This window comes from Salvelinus fontinalis, chromosome 18 (genome assembly GCF_029448725.1).
Source record: "Salvelinus fontinalis isolate EN_2023a chromosome 18, ASM2944872v1, whole genome shotgun sequence".
In the NCBI taxonomy this organism is placed as follows: domain Eukaryota; kingdom Metazoa; phylum Chordata; class Actinopteri; order Salmoniformes; family Salmonidae; genus Salvelinus; species Salvelinus fontinalis.
The window spans coordinates 39659293-39682488 of NC_074682.1; the positions used below are offsets into that span (position 1 = coordinate 39659293).

Below are 23196 nucleotides of genomic sequence, written 5' to 3' on the forward strand. Positions count from 1 at the left end.
TGAAAGAAAAGCACATTTTTTTGTTCATTAAAATAACATCAAATTGATCAGAAATACAGTGTAGATGTTGTTAATGTTGTAAATTACAATTGTAGCTGGAAACAGCTGATTTTAATGGAATTTAATGGCTAATTGATCATTGGAAAACCCTGTTGCAATTTTGTTAGCACAGCTGAAAACTGTTGTTCTGATTAAAGAGGTAATAAAACTGGCCTTCATTAGACTAGTTGAGTATCTGGAGCATCAACATTTGTGGATTCGATTACAGGCTCAAAATGGCCAGAAACAAAGACCTTTCTTCTGAAACTCGTCAGTCTATTCTTGTTCTGAGAAATTAAGGCTATTCCATGCGAGAAATTGCCAAGAAACTGAAAATCTCGTACAATGCTGTGTACTACTCCCTTCACAGAACAGCGCAAACTGGCTCTAACCAGAATAGAAAGAGGAGTGGGAGGCCCCGGTGCGCAACTGAGCAAGAGGGCAAGTGCATGAAGAGTGTCTAGTTTGAGAAACAGACGCTTCATTAGTCCTCAACTGGCAGCTTCATTAAATAGTACACACAAAACACCAGTCTCAACGTTAACAGTGAAGAGGCGACTCCGGGATGCTGGCCTTCTAGGCAGAGTTCTTCTGTCCAGTGTCTGTGTTCTTTTGCCCATCTTAATCTTTTCTTTTTATTGGCCAGTCTGAGATAGGGCTTTTTCTTTGCAACTAGTGAAAAGGATAATCCAGTCTTCTCTAATAAAAAAATTGATCTAATTTCTGAATCACGCTTGTAACGTCAGTAGGCTACAGTAGACTTGCTTCAGAGGGGGAGGGGCAGGTAGCCTACACACACACACACACACTGGCAAAGATTTTCAGCTGGCAGGCAGACACTGATTGAGGGCTTTGCATAGGCGCTTTTTGCGTTTTTTGTGGGACTGAAAAAATGCCTGTTAAGTAAATTAACATTATTAACCGCTTCCCATGCTTTTAAAATAACGGTTCTGTTCTGGAATAGTATAGCTTATTTTCATTCCCGGTTCTGATTCTGATTCTGTTCCATTAAAAAAATTATTTTGCAGTTTTCTGTTCTGTTCCCTGACCCGGTTTCAATCCCTGTTTAGAACAGGTGGACAGAGACAGATAGGCATTGTCTCACTTCAGTGTTTCTTCTGAGGCAACTTGTTTCCCTGTCTGGAAAAAAGGTCTCTGGCCCCTGGTCGGCTGGAGAGTTGATGTTTCACCTCAAATGTGCTAGATCGGCATGGTAACTACAAATAGTACTACTGGAAGTAGCAAACACAAGTTGTTGATCACAGCAGCAGTTATCTGAAGATGAACAGATTGGCACTGCAGTTACAGGTTTTTCCTCTTGGTTACTGATCGCATGTAGAGACCTTACTATTTTCTCTTATCATTCTGTCTACCTCGTTTACGTCCATTTTCTCCCTGCCATTTCTCAACACCATCTAGCTCTCTCTCTCTCTCTCTCTGGATCTGCCTCTTGGTACTCTCTTCATCCTCTCGCCTCTTGTCAAAAGGAATAACTTGAGTTTACCTCTCCTTACATTTTTACATTATTACATTTTTGTCATTTAGCAGACACTCTTACAGTTAGTGCAATAGTCTTAAAATAGCTAGGTGGGACAACCACATATCACAGTCATAGTAAGTACATTTTTCCTCAATAAAGTAGCTATCAGCGAAGTCAGAGCTAGAAAGCGGGAAAAGAGTCAAGTACGAGTGTTCGATTACGAAAGCGTTTTTTTGGAGGGGAGGGAGTGCTTTGAGTGCTCGGTTGGGGTGCAGGGTTTGAACATAGATAGGGAGGGGCAGTTCCTCTTGCTGCTCCGTAGGCAAGTACCATGGTCTTATAGTGGATGCGAGCTTCAACAGGAAGCCAGTGGAGTGCGCGTATGAGTGGGGGGGCTTGGGAGAACTTGGGAAGGTTGAACACCAGGTGAGCTGCAGAATTCTGGATAATTTGCCGGGATTTGATGGCACAAGCCAACAGAGAGTTGCAGTAGTCCAGATAAGAGATGACGAGTGCCTGGATTAAGACCTGCGACGCTTCTTTTGTGAGGTAGGGTCTTACTCTACGGATGTTGTAGAGCATGAATCTGCAGGAGCGAGTCACTGCTTTGATGTCCATCATGTTGTCCATATCAATATAGGGTCACATAGGAACAACACCAATCTATCATTCTTGTTGTGTTCACAGACTGGAACATATTCAAGAACAACAACGCTCTGCCATTTCCTGTTGCTAAAATGCTAATAGTTCGCCCAACTTCAGTTTATCTAAATCGCTGTGAAATAGATTTTCAATAACCAAAAATATTGTATTTTCAGCTGTTTGAAGCTGGTGTACAAAACCAACTTTAAAAGAAATTACTTTTTTTAACTAGGCAAGTTCGTTAAGAACAAATTCTTTTTTACAATGACGGCCTACACCGGCCAAACCCGGACGACGCTGGGCCAATTGTGCGCTGCCCTATGGGACTCCCAATCACAGCCTGTAATCAAACCACGGTGTCTGTAGTGACGCCTCAAGCACTGAGAAGCAGTGCTTTAGACCGCTGCGCCACTCAGCAGCCCAATTACAAAACTTAAGAACAGCAGGCATAGAAATAGCTCACATAGAACAGATCTTCCACTTCTTAGACGTGCTTTCAATGAAGATTGACAGATCTATAACTCATATTTCTATGTGAATTTGGTCAGGTTGCCCAAAAAGTTACATATTGCAGCTTTAAGCACTACGCTGACCAGCTGTCCCCTGTTTTCAATTATATATTCAACCAATCACTAGAGCAATGCACTGTTCCTGCCTGTTTCAAATCCTATATCGTTGTTCCAGTCCCCAAAAAATGAAGTGTCCTGTCTGAACGACTACAGACCTGTAGTGCTCACCTCAGTCAGTCATCATGAAAACCTTTGCGTGCCTGGTACTGTCCAATCTCAAAACCATCACTGACGCCTCCCTCGACCCACTGCAGTTTGCCTACAGAGCTAACAGTTCTGTGGACGACGCTGTCAACATGGGCCTACAAGACATCCTCAAACACCTCGATAACCCAAAGACATATGCAAAGATAATGTTTGTGGACTTTAGCTCTGCATTCAATACCATCAGCCCAGAATTGCTAAAAGACAAACTCTCTCAGCTGAACGTGTCCAGCTCCACCTGTCAGTGGATCACTGACTTCCTGACCAACAGGACGCAACACCTGAAGCTGGGAAATCACCTTTCGAACTCTTTATCCCTCAGCACAGAGCGCCGCAAGGATGCTTGCTCTCACCTCTACTCTACTCAGACTACACTAATGACTGCACCTCCAACAATGCATCAGTCAAACTACCCAAGTTTACAGATTGTTATGCTGATGAAGGAGGACCCAAAAGCGACGTAATAGAAACAGAGTCTTTATTCCAGTCTAAAACAAACAATGATGTTCCTGGATATTATCCAAAGGTAATCCAAAACAGGAAACTGAAAACCTCTTGTCAGTAGAGAGGAACAACTGGAGACGCGACCACCGACTGCAGGTCGCTTCTGGAAGGCACAGACCGTAGCTGACATAGACACCTGCTCACACGCAACATCTGACAAATGCAAAAACACAACAGGGCGGAACAAGGACACAGAGCAGCTAACCTCAAACAAGAATCCGACAAAGACAGAAGCAGAAAACAGAGGGAGAAATAGGGACTCAAATCAGAGGGCAAAATAGGGGACAGGTGTGAAAGAGTAAATAAGGTCGTTAGGAGAATGAGAACCAGCTGGGAGCAAGAACGGAACGATAGAGAGAGAGAGCGGGAGAGGGAAAAAGGGAGGAGGAGAGAGAGGAATAGAAAGAGGGAAAGAACCTAATAAGACCAGCAGAGGGAAGCACAGGGACAAGACATGAAGATCAAAGACAAAACATGACACAGATGACACCACCAGAGGTGGGACCAAATAACACTTTTTTCGAGTCTCAAGTCACACGGTCCAAGTCTCAAGTCACAAGGTCCAAGTCTCAAGTCGAGTCACAAGCAGGACAGGTCGAGTCTCCAGTCAAGTCCAAGTGATGCATTCTAAGAACAAGTCAAGTCAAGTTTTTGTCAAGTCAAGTAAAAAATACATATATATACAGTTGAAGTCAGAAGTTTACATACACTTAGGTTGGAGTCATTAAAACTCGTTTTTCAACCACTCCACAAATTCCTTGTTAACAATCTATAGTTTTGGCAAGTTGGTTAGGACATCTACTTTGTGCATGACACAAGTCATTTTTCCAACAATTGTTTACAGAAAGATTATTTCACTTATAATTCACTTTATCACAATTCCACTGGGTCAGAAGTTTACATACACTAAGTTGACTGTGCCTTTAAACAGCTTGGAAAATTCCAGAAAATTATGTCATGGCTTTAGAAGCTTCTGATAGGCTAATTTACATAATTTGAGTCAATTGACAATGCGTATTGCCTGTGTATATTTGGTAAATGTACTTGTGTATTATGTAATATATGGTGCATTCAAAATTGGATCACCAAGACCTGTAAATAAATGAGCACTTCAACCTGCCTCGCCTTCTGCTGATTTCATGCGCTTATGACTGCTATAAAGTCTATATTTTACAAATACATAATCATAATGTATTAGCCAAAATAAAAGTACTTGGCCCCTCCCAGGACCATTCAATTACCCAATTGGCAATTAAACAATAAACTGGTTCTACAATGTAAAAGGCAATTTTCACAACCATTGTTACATTGGTATATACGTCTTAATCAGACTTAATAATATTTAGGCAATACATTTCTCTTATTCAACGTACTGACTCCAAAGTATGGCGCGCAGGCTACGTAGCTTATTTCTATGAGCACTGGGGTGTGCCCTCCTATTACATACAGTGACTTTCAAAAGTATTCACCCCCCTTGGCGTTTTTCCTATTTTGTTGCATTACAATCTGTAATTTAAATAGATTTTTATTTGGATTTCATGTGATGGACATACACAAAACAGTCCAAATTGGTGAAGTGAAAAAAATAATAATACTTGTTTCAAAAAATTCAAAAAACAATACGTGTGGAAAAGTGGTGCGTGCATATGTATCCACCTCCTTTGCTATGAAGCTCCTAAATAAGATCTGGTGCAACCAATTATCTTCATAGGTCACATAATTAGTTGAGTAAAGTCCACCTGTGTGCAATCTAAGTGTCACATGATCTCAGTATATATACACCTGTTCTGAAGGTCCCAGAGTCTGCAACACCACTAAGCAAGGGGCACCACCAAGCAAGTGGCACCATGAAGACCAAGGAGGTCTCCAAACAGGTCAGGGACAAATTTGTGGAGAAATACAGATCAGGGTTGGTTTATATAAAACTATCTGAAACTTTGAACATCCCACTTGAGTAGCATTATATCCATTATTAAAAAATGGAAAGAATATGGCACAAGAACAAACCTGCCAAGAGAGGGCTGCCCACCAATACTCATGGACCAGGCAAGGAGGGCATTAATCAGAGAGGCATCATGAGACCAAAGATAACCCTGAAGGAGCTGCAAAGCTCCACAGCGGAGATTGGAGTATCTGTCCACAGGACCACTTTAACCCAGACACTCCACAGAGCTGGGCTTTACGGGAGAGTGGCCAGAAAAAAAGCCATTGCTTTTAAGCAAACACATTTGGTGTTCGCCAAAGGCATGTGGGAGACTCCCCAAACATATTGAAGAAGGTACTCTGGTCAGATGAGACTAAAATGTCATTTTTTGGCCATCAAGGAAAACGCTATGTGTGGCACAAACCCAACACCTCTCGTCACCCCGAGAACACCATCTCCACAGTGAAGCATGGTGGTGGCAGCATCATGCTGTGGGGATGTTTTTCATTGGCAGGGACTGGGAAACTGGTCAGAATTTAAGCAATGATGGATGCCGCTAAATAGAGGGAAATTCTTGAGGGAAGCCTGTTTCAGTCTTCCAGAGAATGGAGACAAGGATGGAGGTTCACCTTCCAGCAGGACAATGACCCTACGCATACTGCTAAAGCAACACTCGAGTGGTTGAAGGGGAAACATTTTAATGTCTTGGAATGGCCTAGTCAAAGCCCAGACCTCAATCCAATTGAGAATCTGTGGTATGACTTAAGGATTGCTGTACACCATCGGAACCCATCCAACTTGAAGGAGCTGGAGCCGTTTTGCCTTGAAGAATGGCTAAAAATCCTAGTGGCTAGATGTGCCAAGCTCATAGAGACATAGCCCAAGAGTCGTGCAAAAGGTGGCTCTACAAAGTATTGACTTTGGGGAGTGAATAGTTATGCATGCTCAAGTTTTCTGCTTTTTTGTGTTATTTCTTGTTTGTTTCACAATAAAAAATATTTTGTATCTTCAAAGTATTAGGCATGTTGTGTAAATCAAATGATACAACCCCCCCAAAAATCTATTTTAATTCCAGGTTGTAAGGCAACAAAATAGGAAAAATGCCAAGGGGGTGAATACTTTCACAAGCCACTGTACAACCAGAATGACTGAGACATAGGACACAAACACACAGAACTCTAACATAGCCCTGAAAATATGAACAAAGGAAACCATACATACAATTTAATAAACAGAACTTCTACCTCATGAGTCTTGCAAATATCGAAGTGCACATTAAACATTGCGCCCACTCAGAGGGTAAGAAATAGTAGGCTAAATTAAAATGTATCTTATCAAACATTAAACAAGTGTTGCAATAAACAGTACTGGGATGGAATGATGAAATGCTAGTAGGTCTATGCTAGCAATTGTTGATTGATGCCCAATTGCTCGTAAGCTTGCAAAGTAAACACTTAATATTCTTGATCGCCAAACAATTTTTGGAGCTGCATATTTATTTATTATGGCAATTCTGGCTCACAATTCTGGCTCACAATTCTGGCTCACAATTCTGGCTCACAATTCTGTCTCCCACAATTTGACGTTTGCGCTGCACCTGATCCTATAACTGTACAGTAAATCAGCAAACTGCTGACCAGTGTTGATTGACAGTTTGCTGATCCAATTAAAGGGTTGAGTGTGCGTTTCACTAGCCAATCTGTTGCAGTTTTTGTTGTTGTTGCAAGGTCGATGCTGCGGCTACTGACTGCGTGGAGAGTAATCCATGGAGACTGTCTCAAAATGAGCGACAACACATTACAAATCCTGGCCAGATAATTTCAGGTCATCAGTCTCAAGTCAAAGTTGAGTCCCGAGTCTTGAGGGTCCAAGTCAAGTCTCAAGTTATTTTATTATCTTTCAAATCAAGTCTCAAGTCATCAAATTTGTGATGACTGGGTGGTCTCATCATCGACGGCAAGTCCATGTACCATGGAGAGGTCGACCGGCAGGTGGCCTGGTGCAGTCACAATATACCTGGAATTCAACACAGAAAAATACAAGGAGATGTTGGTTGACTTCAGAAAACGCCCCTTCAAGATTGAAGACTCAGCTGTTAGCAAGGCTGAATCTTTCAAATTCTTTGGGACCATCATCGCCCACAACCTCAAGTGGGAGGACAACATCACAGCGGTCACCAAGAAGGTACACCAGTGTATGTACTACTTCCGGCAGCTGAAAAAACTCAAATCTCCCAGTCAAACCTAATTCGGTTTTATGCATCAATCGTTGAGTCCATCCTCACCTCCTCCATCACCACCTGGTTTGGGTCTGCGCCTGCAGGAAAAGTCATCGTCGACCCCTCCCACCCCGGTCACCACCTCCTCCAAAATTCCCTTCTGCCAGGCAGTTCAGGTCACTTATAACCAAAACCTCCCGCCACCTGAAAAGTTTCTTCCCCCGGGCTGTGGCCCTCATCAACCAGCCATCTGGCCCATAGAGACTAAAGTATTATGCACTCTATGCTGCATACCGTATCATGCCATCTCTGAACTGCACACAAAATAACTGCACTATACAGCATTAACACTCTGTTTGTCTCTCTGCATTTAGATATATTCATACTGATACTGGAAATTTGTACATCCACTGTATATAAACCGTATACCCACTGTATATTTGTATATCTGCTCATTCCCTTATAGCTTTATGCTAACTCTACCTAGTTGTATGTAAACTTTGTTTAAACTTCGTTGTCTGTATTCTGTCTCTAAATGTTGTCTGTCACAAGCAGCACCATATCACCAAGTAAAATTCTGAGTATGCGTAAATGTACTTGGTGAATAAAGGTGATTCTGATCAACAATCATTGGCTCATCAATTTGTCTAAACATTAGCCTGTTGATGCAATCAATTGTTTCAATTAGAATGTTTGACCTTGCTGTCAGTTCAATCATGTATGCTCCCCTCAGGCTATTAGCTTTGTTGTAGTGCAGTAACTGCAGTTAATACATTGTAGCATGACACACTCATTCTATTCCTAATCATTCAGTGTCTTTCTACCTTTATTGTTTACATTAAATAGTCAAAAACAGCATTGTTCATTCCTGGTCCTGGGGACCTTTTGTTCTAGCCCAGTATTACTACTCCTCCTAACACATGATTCAACTCATTTACTAATCATCAAGCCCTTGAATAGTTGAATCAGGTGTGTTTGTACTTGGCTGGAACAAAAGCCTGCATACACTGTGGTTCCCAAGGACCAGGTTTGAAGAACATTGGGAAAAACTCTAATACTTAATGTGTCTCTCACTACAGAGCTTTCGCAAGAAGCCTGTTCAATAAATGGCATAGTAAAAAGTATGCTTCTTGTATGTGTAATCCATTTCTGTGTGATCAATCTTTAAATTATTGATCAACATGCATATGTCCATCCCCAGCCTAATTTAACATGATTTGTTGATTGCCTTCAATGCATCTATATCTTATCTTAGTTTCCAATGGAGGCCATTTCATATATCTACAACCTTTGTGACATTTCACACATGACCCTTGACCCCTTATACCTCCCCTTGGATCATGGAACATTCCATTCTTAACCTTTTATCCGTAACGTTATGCGTCACACAGATTTGTGTATTGATTTGCTTAATGTGGGATAAGCATTAAAATATATTTTAGGCTATTTCTTTATCACAACTGACATCTATTTTTGTCATTGGATTTTGTTTGTCAACAAAATGTATTTTTACATATCACCTTAACTATCTCTGAAGAAAAGGGGTTTCTGAGATAATTGGTCAATGTAGTTTTCTGTTATTCTTCGAGGTGAGACAGAGTATTGATATTGAAGTTTGAAGGACTTCATGGAAAAGGTGGTTGTGTTTAACCACCATTGAGATATCTTTGTCTCTGTGATAGGGTGTGAAAACAATTGTTCTTGTCATGTTTTTATTGTCCCTCTGTGACCAAATCAATATCTCATCCGCTCACATAGTGGTGTAACCCAGTGTTTCCCAACTCTAGTCCTCGAGTGCCCCAACAAGCACACCTGATTCAACTTGTCAACTAATCATCAAGCCCTCAATGAGTTGAATCAGGTGAGTTTGTCAGGGCTCCAACACAAATGTGTGCTGTTGGGGATAATCAAGAACTGGAGTTGGGAAACACTGGTCAAGACAGGCAAGGCCATGCATTCAGCACTATACTATAGGCCAACCTTTAAAAACGTTACAGCAATATGTGTCATCATCGTTAGCATACTATACTGTTACAGCCTCTGTGTGTGTCCCAAATGGCACCTTATTACCTACATACACTCTTAGCAAACGAATGTCTATCTAGAACCCTTTGAAAAATATTTTTGGGTTCCAGTTAGATGGAACCCAAAAGGGTTCTACCTGAAACCAAAAAGAGTTCTACTTGGAACCAAAAAGGGAACAAAAGAAGAACCCTTTTGGAACCCTTTTTTCTAAGAGTGTAGTGCACTACTTTTGACCAGAGCACATATTGGGAATTGGGTGCCATTTAGGACTCAGAATATACAGTATGTGTCTATTATGAATGTCAAAGTCATTTTCAAACATCATACATTTTCATCATCTTACCATCCATACAAAACTTATCTTCTTTTTCATTATATCTCCCTTCCCTTGTTCCATGGTCACAACCTTTCAAAGAGAATGTGTCTACATAAATACTAAGCCCAAGTTGCAGGCAACTTTTAAAGGTTGCAACAAATCACCTCCCAGAGAGCTTACACAGTGACAGGATGTATCACAACAGAGCGACTTCATTCCAGGTGTTCTGGGGAGTGAGTGCGTGTGTGTTCTCTCTTGTCTCAGGCCCGTTAAAATGGCAGATCGATGATGCCTTACATTGATGTTCCAGCCACACCTCAAACACCACGGATCCCATTACTGGATTACGAGGAACAAGGTTCAACATAATGACTTTTTTTACTTTGTCTGACTGCGGCTTTAAACTGGAGACATGATGGGAGAAGAGAGCAGAGGAGAGGCAAGTAGAGGATAGCAGAGCAAAGCAGAGGAGAGCAGAGGAGAGCAGAGGAGAGCAGAGGAGAGCAGAGGAGAGCAGAGGAGAGGAGAGAAGAGGAGAGGAGAGGAGAGCAGAGGAGAGGAGAGGAGATGACAGGAGAGGAGAGGAGATGACATGAGAGGAGATGACAGGAGAGGAGAGCAGAGCAGAGCAGAGCAGAGGAGAGTAATGCAGATTACTTCACAGCTGGTAAATTCCCACCTCCAATTTGGTTACGAATGCAGCACTAGTCCGTTATAGCCTAGTTTGTTAAATAGCCTACAGAAACAAAATAACAAATTGTAGATAGACCCATCCCATATTTGCTAAATATGTTAAACATGTTTGCAGTCCACATTGTTCTAAGTACACTAAACAAAAATGTAAACGCAACATGTAAAGTGTTGGTCCCATGTTTCATGAGCTGAAATAAAAGATCCCAGAAATGTTCCATACTGTACACACAAAAAAACATATTTCTCTCAAATGTTTTTAATAAATTTGTTTACATCCCTGTTAGTGAGCATTTCCCCTTTGCCAAGATAATCCATCAATCTAACTGGTGTGGCATATCAAGAAGCTGATTAAACAGCATTATCATTACACAGGTGCACCTTGGACCTCCACATCTGGTTCTTCACCTTCGGGATCGTCTGAGACCAGCCATCCGGACAGCTGATTGAAATTGGCATATGGGTGCATGTTTTTAAGGACACACCTCAAATACACTACATGACCAAAAGTATGTGGACACCTGTTTGTCGAACGTCTCATTCCAAAATCATGGACATTAATATAGAGTTGGTCCCCCCTTTGCTGCTATAACAGCCTCCACTCTTCTGGGAACATTGCTGCGGGGACTTGCTTCCATTTATCCACAAGACCATTAGAGAGGTCAGGCGCTGATGTTGGGCGATTAGGCCTGGCTTGCATTCGCCGTTCCAATTCATCCCAAAGCTGTTCGATGGGGTTGAGGTCAGCGCACTGTGCAGGCCAGTCAAGTTCTTCCACACCAATCTCGACAAACTATTTCTGTATTGACCTCGCTTCGTGCATGGGGACATTGTCAGGCTGAAACAGAAAAAGGCCTTCCCCAAACTGTTGCCACAATGTTGGAAACACAGAATCGTCTAAAATGTCATTGTACGCTGTAGCATTAAGATTTCCCTTCATTGGAAATGATGCAAACAATTATATTGATGGAAGCAACAATCTATCCGCAATATTAAAGCTGATCCACCCCCTAAGTAGATTTCCCTTCACTGGAACTAAGGGGCCTAGCCCGAACCATGAAAGACATTATTCCTCCTCCACCAAACTTTACAATTGGCACTGGGGCAGGTAGCGTTCTAATGGCATCCGCCAAACCCAGATTCATCAGCTGGTGAAGCGTGATTCATCACTCCAGAGAACGCGTTTCCAATGGCGGTGAGCATTACACCATTCCAGCTAACACTTGGCATTGAGCATGGTGATCTTAGGCTAGTTTATTTAGTTTAAATTTGACGAACTAACTTGTTGGAAAGATGCCATCCTATGATGGTGCCGCGTTGAAAGTCACTGAGCTCTTCAGTAAGGCCATTCTACTGCCAATGTTTGTCTATTGGGATTGCATGGCTGTGTGCTTGATTTTATACAGCTGTCAGCAACAGGTGTGGCTGAAATAGCCGAATCCACTAATTTGAAGGGGTGTCCACAAACTTTTGTATATATAGTGTATTTCAACCCCTCCCACCTCAGCTCAAGCGAGCTGATGTTAGACAGATAAATTGCAGAAACTGGCGTAAGGGGTGCGAAATGCCAGTGTGCCAGTTTTAACATGACGAAATTGCTAACTAACCTGCTTTGATTCTTGCGACTCCTTAGCGCCAGCTGAAAATAGAGCCCTAGATCTCTGGTCCTTTGTCTTGTAAACATGTGACAGCCTTTTTGAAACAACCTTTAGCCAGCTACAGCAGCCACTTAAAAGCTAGCAATTGGATGGTGTGGGTGGGTGGGGATATTTCAAGCTAAGGAGTCTGTTTAACCAATTCAACTGGGTTGCATAAGGTTCTGAGCATAATGCAGAACCGTATGTCTGTGAGTGAATCCAACTTTAAAGTCAATATGTGCTAGGACTACATAAGATGGAGGGAGGCAGGGCAAGGCTCCTGAAGAAACAGACAGAAGAGCAAAATGAGATGGGCGGGTGCTGCTTCTGGGTCCTCCATCCCCGTTAGCCTTGTTTATGTGCCACTGTGTGGATCATTCGTCTTCATTACGTGTCTCTCTGAAAACTATTGACTGCCACACTCCGTTGGGCCTGGGCTAGGTCGACAAGCCCCGCGAGCTCTCTAACGCAGCCCAACGAGGAACACTGAAACCTGCTCATTATCATGGCAAACCTCTCCTCTCGTTAGCTATCCACAGTTTTACACGGGTGGTGAAATTAAGTGAAGAAAGGTTTAGAGGGTGTTTAATGGTTTACAAATTTTTTTAAATTGTGTTTCACCTTCTCATGGTTGTGCATCACAATCGTCTGTGGGCAGAGAAAGACTACTCATATGTAGATTAATCATCGCCAAAATCATTGGAAAAGTGCTTGTCTTGTATCTGGACATATATTATGAGTATTTTTTTGCTAAAAGCAGGCTTTTTCATAATGTATGTATGTTATCTGACCTAGTTAATGGAGGATGTATGTTGTGTAAGGATGAACCGCCCACCCACTCACTCAGAGTGTGAGCAGTGAGATATGCAGCTCCTCCTTACTGGTGCAGGGATACAGCCAGGCAGAACTATACAGAAAGTAGGGAGTTCTGTAGGCCAATATCTCCCTGATGGCTTGTTTAAGAGCTGTGGGCTGTTTGTGTTACCTCCATCTGTTCACCCCTCACTGCACAGCACACACACACACACACACACACACACACACACCTATTAACTCCGTGCCACCCTCGGAGAGAGGAAAGTACTCCCACCCCCAGAACTATTTCCACTGCCTCCATGACACATGTTGTTGTCTCAGCTCTCATCATACATCATACCTCTAGCCTAGTCTATACAGTCAGCTGCCAAGAAAACTGATCACACTGTTACTGTTGTTTCTTCTCATAGCTGCACTCTATTTCATGAAAAATAACATGTTTGTCACACATTTGTTGTTGGAGACTTAGGATGTGCTATATTTGAATGTGGTGATACTAGCTAAACTGAGCAATTCCCTCTCCCTCTCTCGCCACAGAATTTCCGAGAGCTGCACACCACTCAATCACCCTCATTGGGGTCCCGTCACAGCCAAGAGAAAGGGAGAGGGCGGGAAATGGGCTGGCGTGGCCATTGCTATGCGTGAGCGAGTGCCGCGGTGTCCATGGAGACCGAGGTCTACAGCAACCTTCTGGAGACTAGCGATGGGCAGGGGACGGGGCTTCTGGAGGGAGGGGACTCGCTGGGGGCTGAGGAGGGCTGGAGCCCCCCCTTACCCCTGGGCTTTCAGGTGTCCCTCACCAGTGTGCTGATGCTGGAGCTGGTGCTGGGATTCAGCAGCAACCTGACCGTGCTGGTGCTCTACTGCGCCCAGTCCAACCTGGTCGACTCGGTCAGCAACATGGTCACGGTCAGCCTGCACGTGCTGGACATCCTGGTGTGTGTGCTGTGTCTGCCGCTGACTGTGGCGGTCATCCTGCTCCCAGCAGACGGTAGTGGCGGGGGCAGCCTGGCTACGCTGTGCTGCTTCCATGAGGCCTGCGTCACCTTCACCAGTGTGGCCACGGCCATTAATGTGCTGGTCATCAGCCTGGACCGCTACGACATCTCCGTCCGGCCAGCCACACGGCTGTTGACCCCGCGGCGAGCTGCACTCCTCCTGGCCGCTGTCTGGGCCATGTCATTGGCCGTCTTCTTCCTGCCCTTCCTGGAGGGGGACTTCTTCTTCTCTGGGGTGGAGGTGGAAGACAGCGAGGGAGGAAGAGGAGGGGGGGAGATGGACATGGGGGATCTAACCTCTGGCCCAGAATCTGACCCTGAGACCCCTACTGGGCTGACCCCCACTCGGCTAAACCCTACTGGGCTGACCCTCACCCCCTCCTCCCCCTCTACTCCCTACTATTCCCACCACCTGCCGCCAGTGTGGCAGAATCGGACATTGCTGTGTGTAGGGGGGCAGGGCTACCACACGGGGCTGGCCATGTACTACCACCTTCTTCTGCAAGTGCCCTGCTTCTTCATCGCCGTCATTGTCATGCTGTTCACATACTACCGCATCCTGCAGGCCCTCAACATCCGCATCGGCACCCACATCAAGAGGGGCCCACGGGCCTCCAATAAGGACTCAGGCTGCAGGATCCGCAGGCGGAGACGAAGGAGGAAGGGGCTGAGTCTGGCCACAGAGGGGGGAGGTTCCTCCAGCCAGAACCAGCACCTCACCCACCCGCCCCTCATTCCATCTCCCACCCCCACCTCCCCCCCACCCTTCTCCTCTATGCCCCTGGTCATCTCTGACAGCGGGGCCACGGGGGTCACCAACACCGCCGCCACCACCCCCATTGCCACCACCCCAGCGACCCCTGCCTCCCAGGCCCCTACCTCCACTGATGCCATCTCCCCCCCGCCGGTGGCGGCAGACCGCCCAGGTGTCCAGGCCTCTGTGTCAGCCATCATTGCCTTGAGGCGGGCCGTGAGGCGTCACCGAGACCGGCGGGAACGCCAGCGGAGAGTCTTCAAGATGTCCCTTATCATAATCTCCACCTTCCTGGGCTGCTGGGCTCCTCTGTCCATGGTCAACGTATTGATCCTGTGCCTGGGCCCCAGTGACAGCCTGGTACGTGTGAGGCTCTGCTTCCTGGCCATGGCATATGGCACCACCATCTTCCACCCGCTGCTCTATGCCTTCACCAGACAGAAGCTGCGTAAAGCGCTGAAGACCCGTGTCAAGAAGAGGGTGGTGTCCCTGCTGCAGGTGGACCCAGCACCCAGCGGGGGAACTGTTATTCTCAACTCCTGGGTGGAGGGGGGAGGACAGAGGAAGGGACGCAAGCCTCGACTGGAGGGCAGTGACGCCACCAGTAACTGTCTGACAGTGGCTGTGAGAGAATGAGAGGGTGTGTGTCTGTGTGTATGTGTGTGTGTTTGTTTGTGTGTGTGTCTGTCTGTGTCTGTGTGTATGTGTGTGTGTTTGTTTGTGTGTGTGTCTGTCTGTGTCTGTGTGTATGCGTACATGTGATAGTTGACAAAGGTCAGGTGACATCATTAGCTCCTCCCTCCATCCAGGAGGGCAGGTGAGCCCAGAGCTCTAATTAATGTCAGACTTGCTCTGTGATATACATAGCTCCTCATTAGTCCCCCAGGCAAGATGCCTGCTCCGTCTCCATGGCAACACCAAGCTACCAAGCAATATGTGACATCACCTGCTCCACCACAACCTTAGTTACTTTATATACATTCCAGTACAGGTAAACAGCAACAATCCACACAATCCATACATGCATGCACATTGATCAACCTGTAGTCATTCACGGAGCAAGTAAGCACATAATATATACCTGCACACAGAACTCAGTGAGAGTCAATATCCAGTGACATTTTATAATTTGATTAGTCATGCCTTAATTCAGTTCCTAATTGATTCCCATGGTTCTGAATGTTTTACTGTATGTGTATTGAGTTTACAAGAATGTAGTGTGTGTGTGTGTGTGTGTGTTGTGTGTGTGTGTGTGCGTGTGTGTGATCATGTGCAATAAAGCTTCAACAGTGGCGTGGCTGAGCCTCCCCAGAGAGGAAAAGGCAAAGCGAGAAAAATCTGTTCACGAAAATAAGACTACGAAGTGAGGAATTTTTGTATTGAGGTCATTGAGAGAGTGTCAAATTTGGTCAACAAAAAATGTAATTGATCATTTGCTACATGAGGCTTATTTGATCGTATTAACGTTTCGAAGTGGTTAGGTTGTTAAGAATTCACTGATATAAGTGGACGCACGTGGCATCTTGGCACGTGAGAGCGGTCACTTGACTATCTTATCAATATAATAGATAATCTTTGACCTCCCTGAGGATGTGAACAAAGCATTGTGGGATTGTTCTCATGCTTGTTCTCATGGGCTAGACTACAGTAGAGGGAAGGACTTTACCTGTTGATTGACTGCAATGCCCTGTTGCCATGGCGATATGGGTGGAGTACCTGACATGATACCTGCGAAGATAACCTCCTAACCATGTAGAACTGTAACCATGTGATTAGAACATGTTCATTTACTAGTGAAATATACATTTTATAGAGGACTTTTAGGAATCAAAGGGCAATATTTGGTAACCCTCACAACTGTTTATCAATGGGACAAGTCAACAGAGTGGAACACCGCTGTGAACCACCCCAGGCCCCAAAGATAAACAGGTCCTGGAGCAGCTCTTGAGGGTTGTTTTCTCTCTGTGTCTCCCTCCTCCTCAGGGATTTATATCAATCTCCCTCTGAAGCATGTTGAACATCAGTCACACCCTTGGACCAGCCCTCATTCACTTATTCTGATAGGTATTAGCTTAGTTATTGCCATGCAGGTAGGCTACATATGATCAACAGTTTGGGTAGACTATGTATGGCTCTCAAGTGTGAAGGAGTTTTTTCAGGCTTGTTTGTTGGGTACTATAATATAGGTCATTTTCTCTCCCCTTGTTCCCTCTTTCTTCACTTTGGAGCCAGACGGAAGGAATGGATTCCTGTGTATTTATATATATGTACATGATCAGGGATGTAAATACTCTAATATCTAGCTCTTAGGGGTTTGAGTGGAAGGAGTGTTTTGGGTTGCAGCAGTCATCTGTTGGCCGTAATATCAGCCGTTGTAAGTGAGGGTGAGAAGACAAACGTGGAAGAGCTCAAACATCTAAATGTATTGTGTTTCTGTATATGTGTACTGTACATTTATGGTCATGTATATAGAGATATGATAGTATTGTATATTATTTATACTGTGTTATTGTATTGTATTTCTTATTAGAAAAGAACAAAGTCTGTATTAAAGAAATTGACTATTTACTGTATGCTTTTGTGCCAATCATTTGTTTGAATGGACCATGTAAGTGTTCAAGAGTCAATTTTTCTAACTTAAATTCCCTGAATTTATTCCTTACAAATATCCACATAGGACTATATTCACACACTCTCAACAACTGTCTCCTATCTGATAGAACAGTTGATATTTTTAACCGCACACTATTAGAAAAAAGGGTTCATAAAGAGTTATTAGGTTGTCCCTGTAGCACACACTCTCACTCATCACTGCTCCTGAGCTGCCACGTGCACATGCCAACATGCACGCATGCTTTCTCATTTACATAGTGAGTAGCTTATAGAGAGATAGAGGGAGGAGCTTGAACGTGTGTGGGAGAGAGAGCACATCCAGTCCCATCATGCACCTGTCTTCCTGTCAATCAACTCTGCACAGCTATTGTAATCTCCTGTCTAGACTATCATCAACCCCCTGCAACCTATCCAGAATGCCTTAGCCCATCTGGTGTTCAACCTTCCCAAGTCCTCCCATGTCACCCCGCTCATACGCACACCACTGGCTTCCAGTCGAGGCTCGCACCCACTACAAGACCATGGTGGTTCTCTACGGAACAGCAAGAGGAACTGCCCCTCGTTACCTTCAAGCTATGTTCAAACACTACATTTCAACCTGAGACCACTTCTGGTCTCTTGGCCATCTCACCCCTATGGGGGGTGAACCCGCTCAGCCCAGTCAAAGCTCTTCTGTGTCCTGGCACCCCAATTGTGGAACCAGCTTCCCCTGAAGCTAGGACAAGGAGTCCCTGCCCATCTTCTGAAAATGTCTGAAATCCTACCTCTTCAAAGAGTATCTTAAATGAATCCCAGTTAGTGTTGACTGGCGTTGACAGCGTTCAGGATTGGTGTTGTTTGATGGTTAGTGTGAAGAGCTCTTATAGGACCTAAAGGCACTCAGTATGATGCATGTAATGAGTTTGGAAATATTTAATTGACTGTTGATGTCATTTCCTTTAAGACCAATCTCAGTTACAATTTTCATCTAGTTGATTAATATTTATGACAGCACTCTGTGAAAAGTGGTTCTTCCAATTTGACGACATGGGGCAAAAAATATTAATCATGAACAAGTTATTGACATGCAATTTCTATTAATATTGCAATGAGTTTGACACACAAAGAAAAACGTAATTGATTACCAATGTAACACCACTCTACATGCTCAAACAAACAAATCCATTCTAAAAGCTTTAGCAAGGTATTTTGTTTCATTTGAAAACAGCATAACATTTAGTCAAATCAGATTGTGCTGTGAAATATAAATGATGTGTCTGATTAAGGCCCCAAGTTTGCTAGGTTTGTCACCAATGTTTTGTGCAGGCTAACGTAGCAGACGTGAGTCAGGCTCACAGTCTCGTGATGAGGGAGTCCTGCTGTCTGACTTCAAAATCAACCTTGTAAAATGGTCGACACGTTGGTTTATCCCCTCCTTGTGAAGAGTTTGACTTTCCTTGCAAAGACATAAACACTGAACAAAAAGATGTACGCAACACGCAACCATTTCAAACATTTTACTGAGTTATAGTTCATAGAAGGAAATCAGTCAATTGAAATAAATAAACTAGCCCTCAATGTATGGATTTCACATGGCTGAGCAGGGGTGCAGCCATGGGTGGGCCTATGCCCTCTGACCCCATTAAATGTTACAGGAAAACCATGTTCAATCAAGTATTATGGGTATGGCTGACTAATATCAAGAAAGTGAATATCAAAGCAAGTATTATTTAATAACTTTGTAAAATGAATGGATACACATACAAGACATAAAACATAAGTTACAAAGCAATACTGATTTAAGCATAATTGTAGGCAAATAGATCCTAAGGTTTACTTTCAAGACAAAGCATGAACAAAGAGAATGCCTAGAAGCCTAGGAAATTACATTTGATTATACAACCTTCATCCATGGACAGGCTGCAGGTTAAGAGACTGAACAAAGAGTGGAATTTCATTATATTTATAACATTTGAAAATGTAACTTTTTCAAACCAAATCCAACCACCACCATTAACCAATCAAACGATACCAAGTTTACAGTAACCTGACCACCCAGGCCCAATCTCCACAGGATGTTACAGCATCTAATGGCTGGTGTGGGGGATGAGACCAATGTAAATAAGACAGAATTCCTGAGAGGACAATACAATTCCTTTGGATAGAGTAATTTAAAGTTCACCCTGTGCAGAAACAAATTACCACAGAGATCATACATCCATATAGATGGCATAAAAGTTATCCTACAATAGCCCTACTCCATTCTTCACCCCTTGCTAGCCCACTCCCTCTTCTTTCTCTGATCCCTAAATTTAGCATCTCTGTCCCAGATTCTTACAGTATTTACTGCTGACTGCAGCCACTCTGCTCTTCTTTAATAAAAATATGTTATCCCTTCCTCCCTCTCTACAATGCTGTGACAATAGGAAGCTAATGAAAATGAATGCTGGTGTGTTCAGGTAAACTTGCCCTCTACTGACACCTTCCACTACTATACACTCCAACTCACCTCTCCTCTTAACACCCTCCTTACCTTATTAAGCCAGATTGTTAACGTGCAGTATGTTGTTGTTTTGTATTTGTGTGGGTGTGCATGTGTGTGCACCATACTGATATGGTTACGCGACAAATAACAATAAGGATTTTTACCCCTCTGTTAATCCTATTAGTTCCCTTCTCTATACCTAACTCTGTCCTTCATCTCATCCCTTTCCTTCTCTTTCCCTCCTTAGTCTTTGTTCCTCATCTATCTCATCTCTTATGCCTTCCAGAACAAAGGAAAACCTCTGCAGTGCCTATATAGGAATGTAAGTCACCTTGGGGGAGAGAGAAACGGGAGAGGTAGAAAGAGAGGGAGAAAAACAGCAGAGAGAGTGTGTGTTAGAGTGAGAGAGAGAAAGAAAAGAGAGAGATTGGCAAGAATAGAAGCAGGAGAAAAAGAGAGAGAGAGAGCGAGAGATAGGGAGGAGTGGGGAGCACGGATGCGAAGAAAGAGAAAATAGGAGGGGAAAGTGGGATTAGTGGGAAAGGCAGGAAGACTGGAGGGGAGGGAGAGAGAGGAACAGGACACAGTGAGTAACAAAGAGAAAGCACTGCATAGCCCCCTCCATTAGAAATGCAAGTCTCTGCTTTAAAGGTCTAATGCAGCCATTTTCATCTCAATATCAAATCATTTCTGGGTAACAATTAAGTACCTTACTGTGAATGTTTTCAATTAAAATGGTCAAAAATATACAAAAATTGCTTCTTAGCAAAGAGCAATTTCTCAAGCAAGATTTTTGCTAGGACTGTCTGGGAGTGGTCTGAGTGGGGAGTGGAAAATTGAAAACCAGCTGTTATTGGCAGAGGTTTGGAACTATCTTTCTTATTGGTCTATTAACTAATTTACTACTTGATTATGTCAGCAGGCAGGCCAAAACTCCATCCAACCTAAACAGATTGAAATTTCTTTTCAAACCGCTCTTATACCAAAAGGGCGTTATCATAATGTTCACAATTTCACAGTATTATTCCAACCTCATACTGTGGAAACATACACTGAGTATACAAAACATCAAGAACACTCTTTCCATGACATAGACTGACCAGGTGAATCCAGGCGGAAGCAATGATCCCTTATTGATGTCACTTGTTAATTCCATTTCAATCAGTATAGATGAAGGGGAGGAGACAGGTTAAAGGATTTTTAAGTCTTGAGACAATTGAGACATGGATTGCGTATGTGTGCCATTCAGTGTGAATGAGCAAGACAAAAAATTTAACTGCCTTTGAACGGGGTATGGTAGTAGGTGCCAGGCGCACCGGTTTGTGTTAAGAACTGCAACGCTGCTGGGTTTTTCACGCTCAACAGATTGCTGTGTGTATCAAGAATGTTCCGCCACTCAAAGGACGTCCAGCCAATTTGACACAATTGTGGGAAGCATTAGAGTCAACTTAGGCCAGCATTCCTGTGGAATGCTTTTACATTTACATTTACATTTTAGTCATTTAGCAGACGCTCTTATCCAGAGCGACTTACAGTAGAGTGCATACATTTTATTACATTTTACATACTGAGACAAGGATATCCCTACCGGCCAAACCCTCCCTAACCCGGACGACGCTATGCCAATTGTGCGTCGCCCCACGGACCTCCCGGTTGCGGCCGGCTGCGACAGAGCCTTTTGACACCTTGTAGAGTGCAACTCAACATCAGTGTATATAAAACACAAAAAAAAATCTAGTTTTTGAGTGCAATGGGCCTTTAATGAATTTAGAGATAGAATAAACACTTATGGTTAGAGTCAACACTGGATGAGAATGTAGATGCATAGTGATGCATCTGTGAGCTAAACCACCACCCCCACAACTACCAAAGCTCTCGCCTGTAACAGCATATAGCCTAAGCATGGCAATGCTCCTACGCATGTACCAACCACAGGCTGTGGGAAAAACTAGAAAGGTAGACTGTCAGCAAGGCCATTTTCATTAGAATTTGCCTGTGGAGAGCATGTAGCCTAGAAAAGTAGGTCAGACAGGCCAATTCCACCTAGGCTTGCTTTGTAGGCCTATTTGATTTTTTATTTACACCCAACTTACACCCACAATCAAAGAACAGATTTACACAACTGTGTTCCACACTAGCCCATAGTTTTGAAACCACAACCACCTCTAGATATCATATACAGTATATTGCACTGCGGCAGCCTATAGTCTAATTGCTCAGTCTCCAAATTCAAGCAAGCTACTGTAGGGCAGGCAACTATTAAGTTAGATTCTATTCTTGCTGAGGTGTGCAGCAGTGTGGCGGTTGTGTGACGTAGCTAGCTAGCTGCCTGTCAGAAAAGCGTTTGTTTTTGACCCCAGGAGGTTCTCAGAGGACGACACTGAATTATTCATTAGGCTCCTCGTGGATCTGATTAAGTGCTGAATTAAATTGATTACAAAAAAATTATTAGCTGCCTGCAACATCAGAATAATGAGTCAGGCATTCTGGAGTGGTTCAATGTTGCAGGCAGCAGTGTAGGCTTTCCTTGGCCTACATTTGTTACTGGGGAGGTCATTTTCCCAATTTAATGAGATGAAAAAAACATTTTATATTCTGTATATTGTTTAAAAATATTTGGATTAAATGCGGGTACAATTTGTGTTGAAAAATATGTATTTTTTTTTTAAAGCTTATCTTCTCAGCCACATATGTATCAAGATTTATTTATATCTCATAGGTGGTAGGTCAAGTTTAAACAATGTGTGTAGGTGTTGGCATGTGGAGGGCTCAGCCTGGCAGTAGCCAGAGCACCAGGAAGTCCCAGTGCTTCCAAAGGATGAACAGAAAAAGGGCCAGTAGGATGGTGGCGGCCCCCCGATCTTGGGTCTTTATGAGCGGAGTGATGAAGTTGGCTGGGGTGGAGACGAACACCAGCACTACGGCCATGACAGCCAGGATAATGTTGATGAGTTTGCCCAGCAGGGCGCGGGCGTTGGCGTTCTCCACACCCTCCAACTGCACCACCTGCTGCTGCTGCTGCAGCTCCAACTTAGTGATGCGGGTCAGGCATGACTCCACCGCCTCCTGTACAAACACACACATATAACATAATATGTACAAATACAAACACACCAAACATAAAGTTCCAACAGCTTCAGGGGTACTACAGTATAGGCTCTGATCTGCACTCATACTTGAGAAGCCCATTTTGCCATGAGGCTGTGAGAAAGATGAGCAGTTTTATAGCTAATCTCATGCTATTCTACATATTTTGCAATGAGGCTGAGAATTTAGAATTTTTAAAGCTCATTTCCTGCTATT

The 23196-nt window shown here is 43.6% G+C and overlaps 2 protein-coding genes across 4 annotated transcripts in view; one reads left to right on the plus strand and one right to left on the minus strand.

Moving 5' to 3' along the window:
* The window catches only part of LOC129815483 (G-protein coupled receptor 22-like), a 29411-nt gene extending 12027 nt beyond the window's left edge, over nt 1–17384 (plus strand). For 2 of the 3 annotated variants that reach the window (XM_055869356.1, XM_055869358.1), the window contains exon 2: nt 13602–17384. In XM_055869356.1, coding sequence (XP_055725331.1) covers nt 13728–15452 — 1725 coding nt within the window. In that variant the 5' untranslated portion in view covers nt 13602–13727 and the 3' untranslated portion in view covers nt 15453–17384. Of the gene's footprint in view, nt 1–10185; nt 10280–13601 lie in introns of all 3 variants that reach the window. The other variant, XM_055869357.1, reaches the window with a different exon arrangement.
* A 1602-nt stretch (nt 17385–18986) lies between these two features.
* The window catches only part of LOC129815484 (transmembrane and coiled-coil domains protein 2-like), a 6161-nt gene continuing 1951 nt past the window's right edge, over nt 18987–23196 (minus strand). Inside the window, exon 4 of the mRNA XM_055869359.1 lies at nt 18987–22959. Within this exon, the coding sequence (XP_055725334.1) occupies nt 22663–22959 (297 nt within the window). The 3' untranslated portion in view covers nt 18987–22662. The remainder of the gene's footprint in view (nt 22960–23196) is intronic.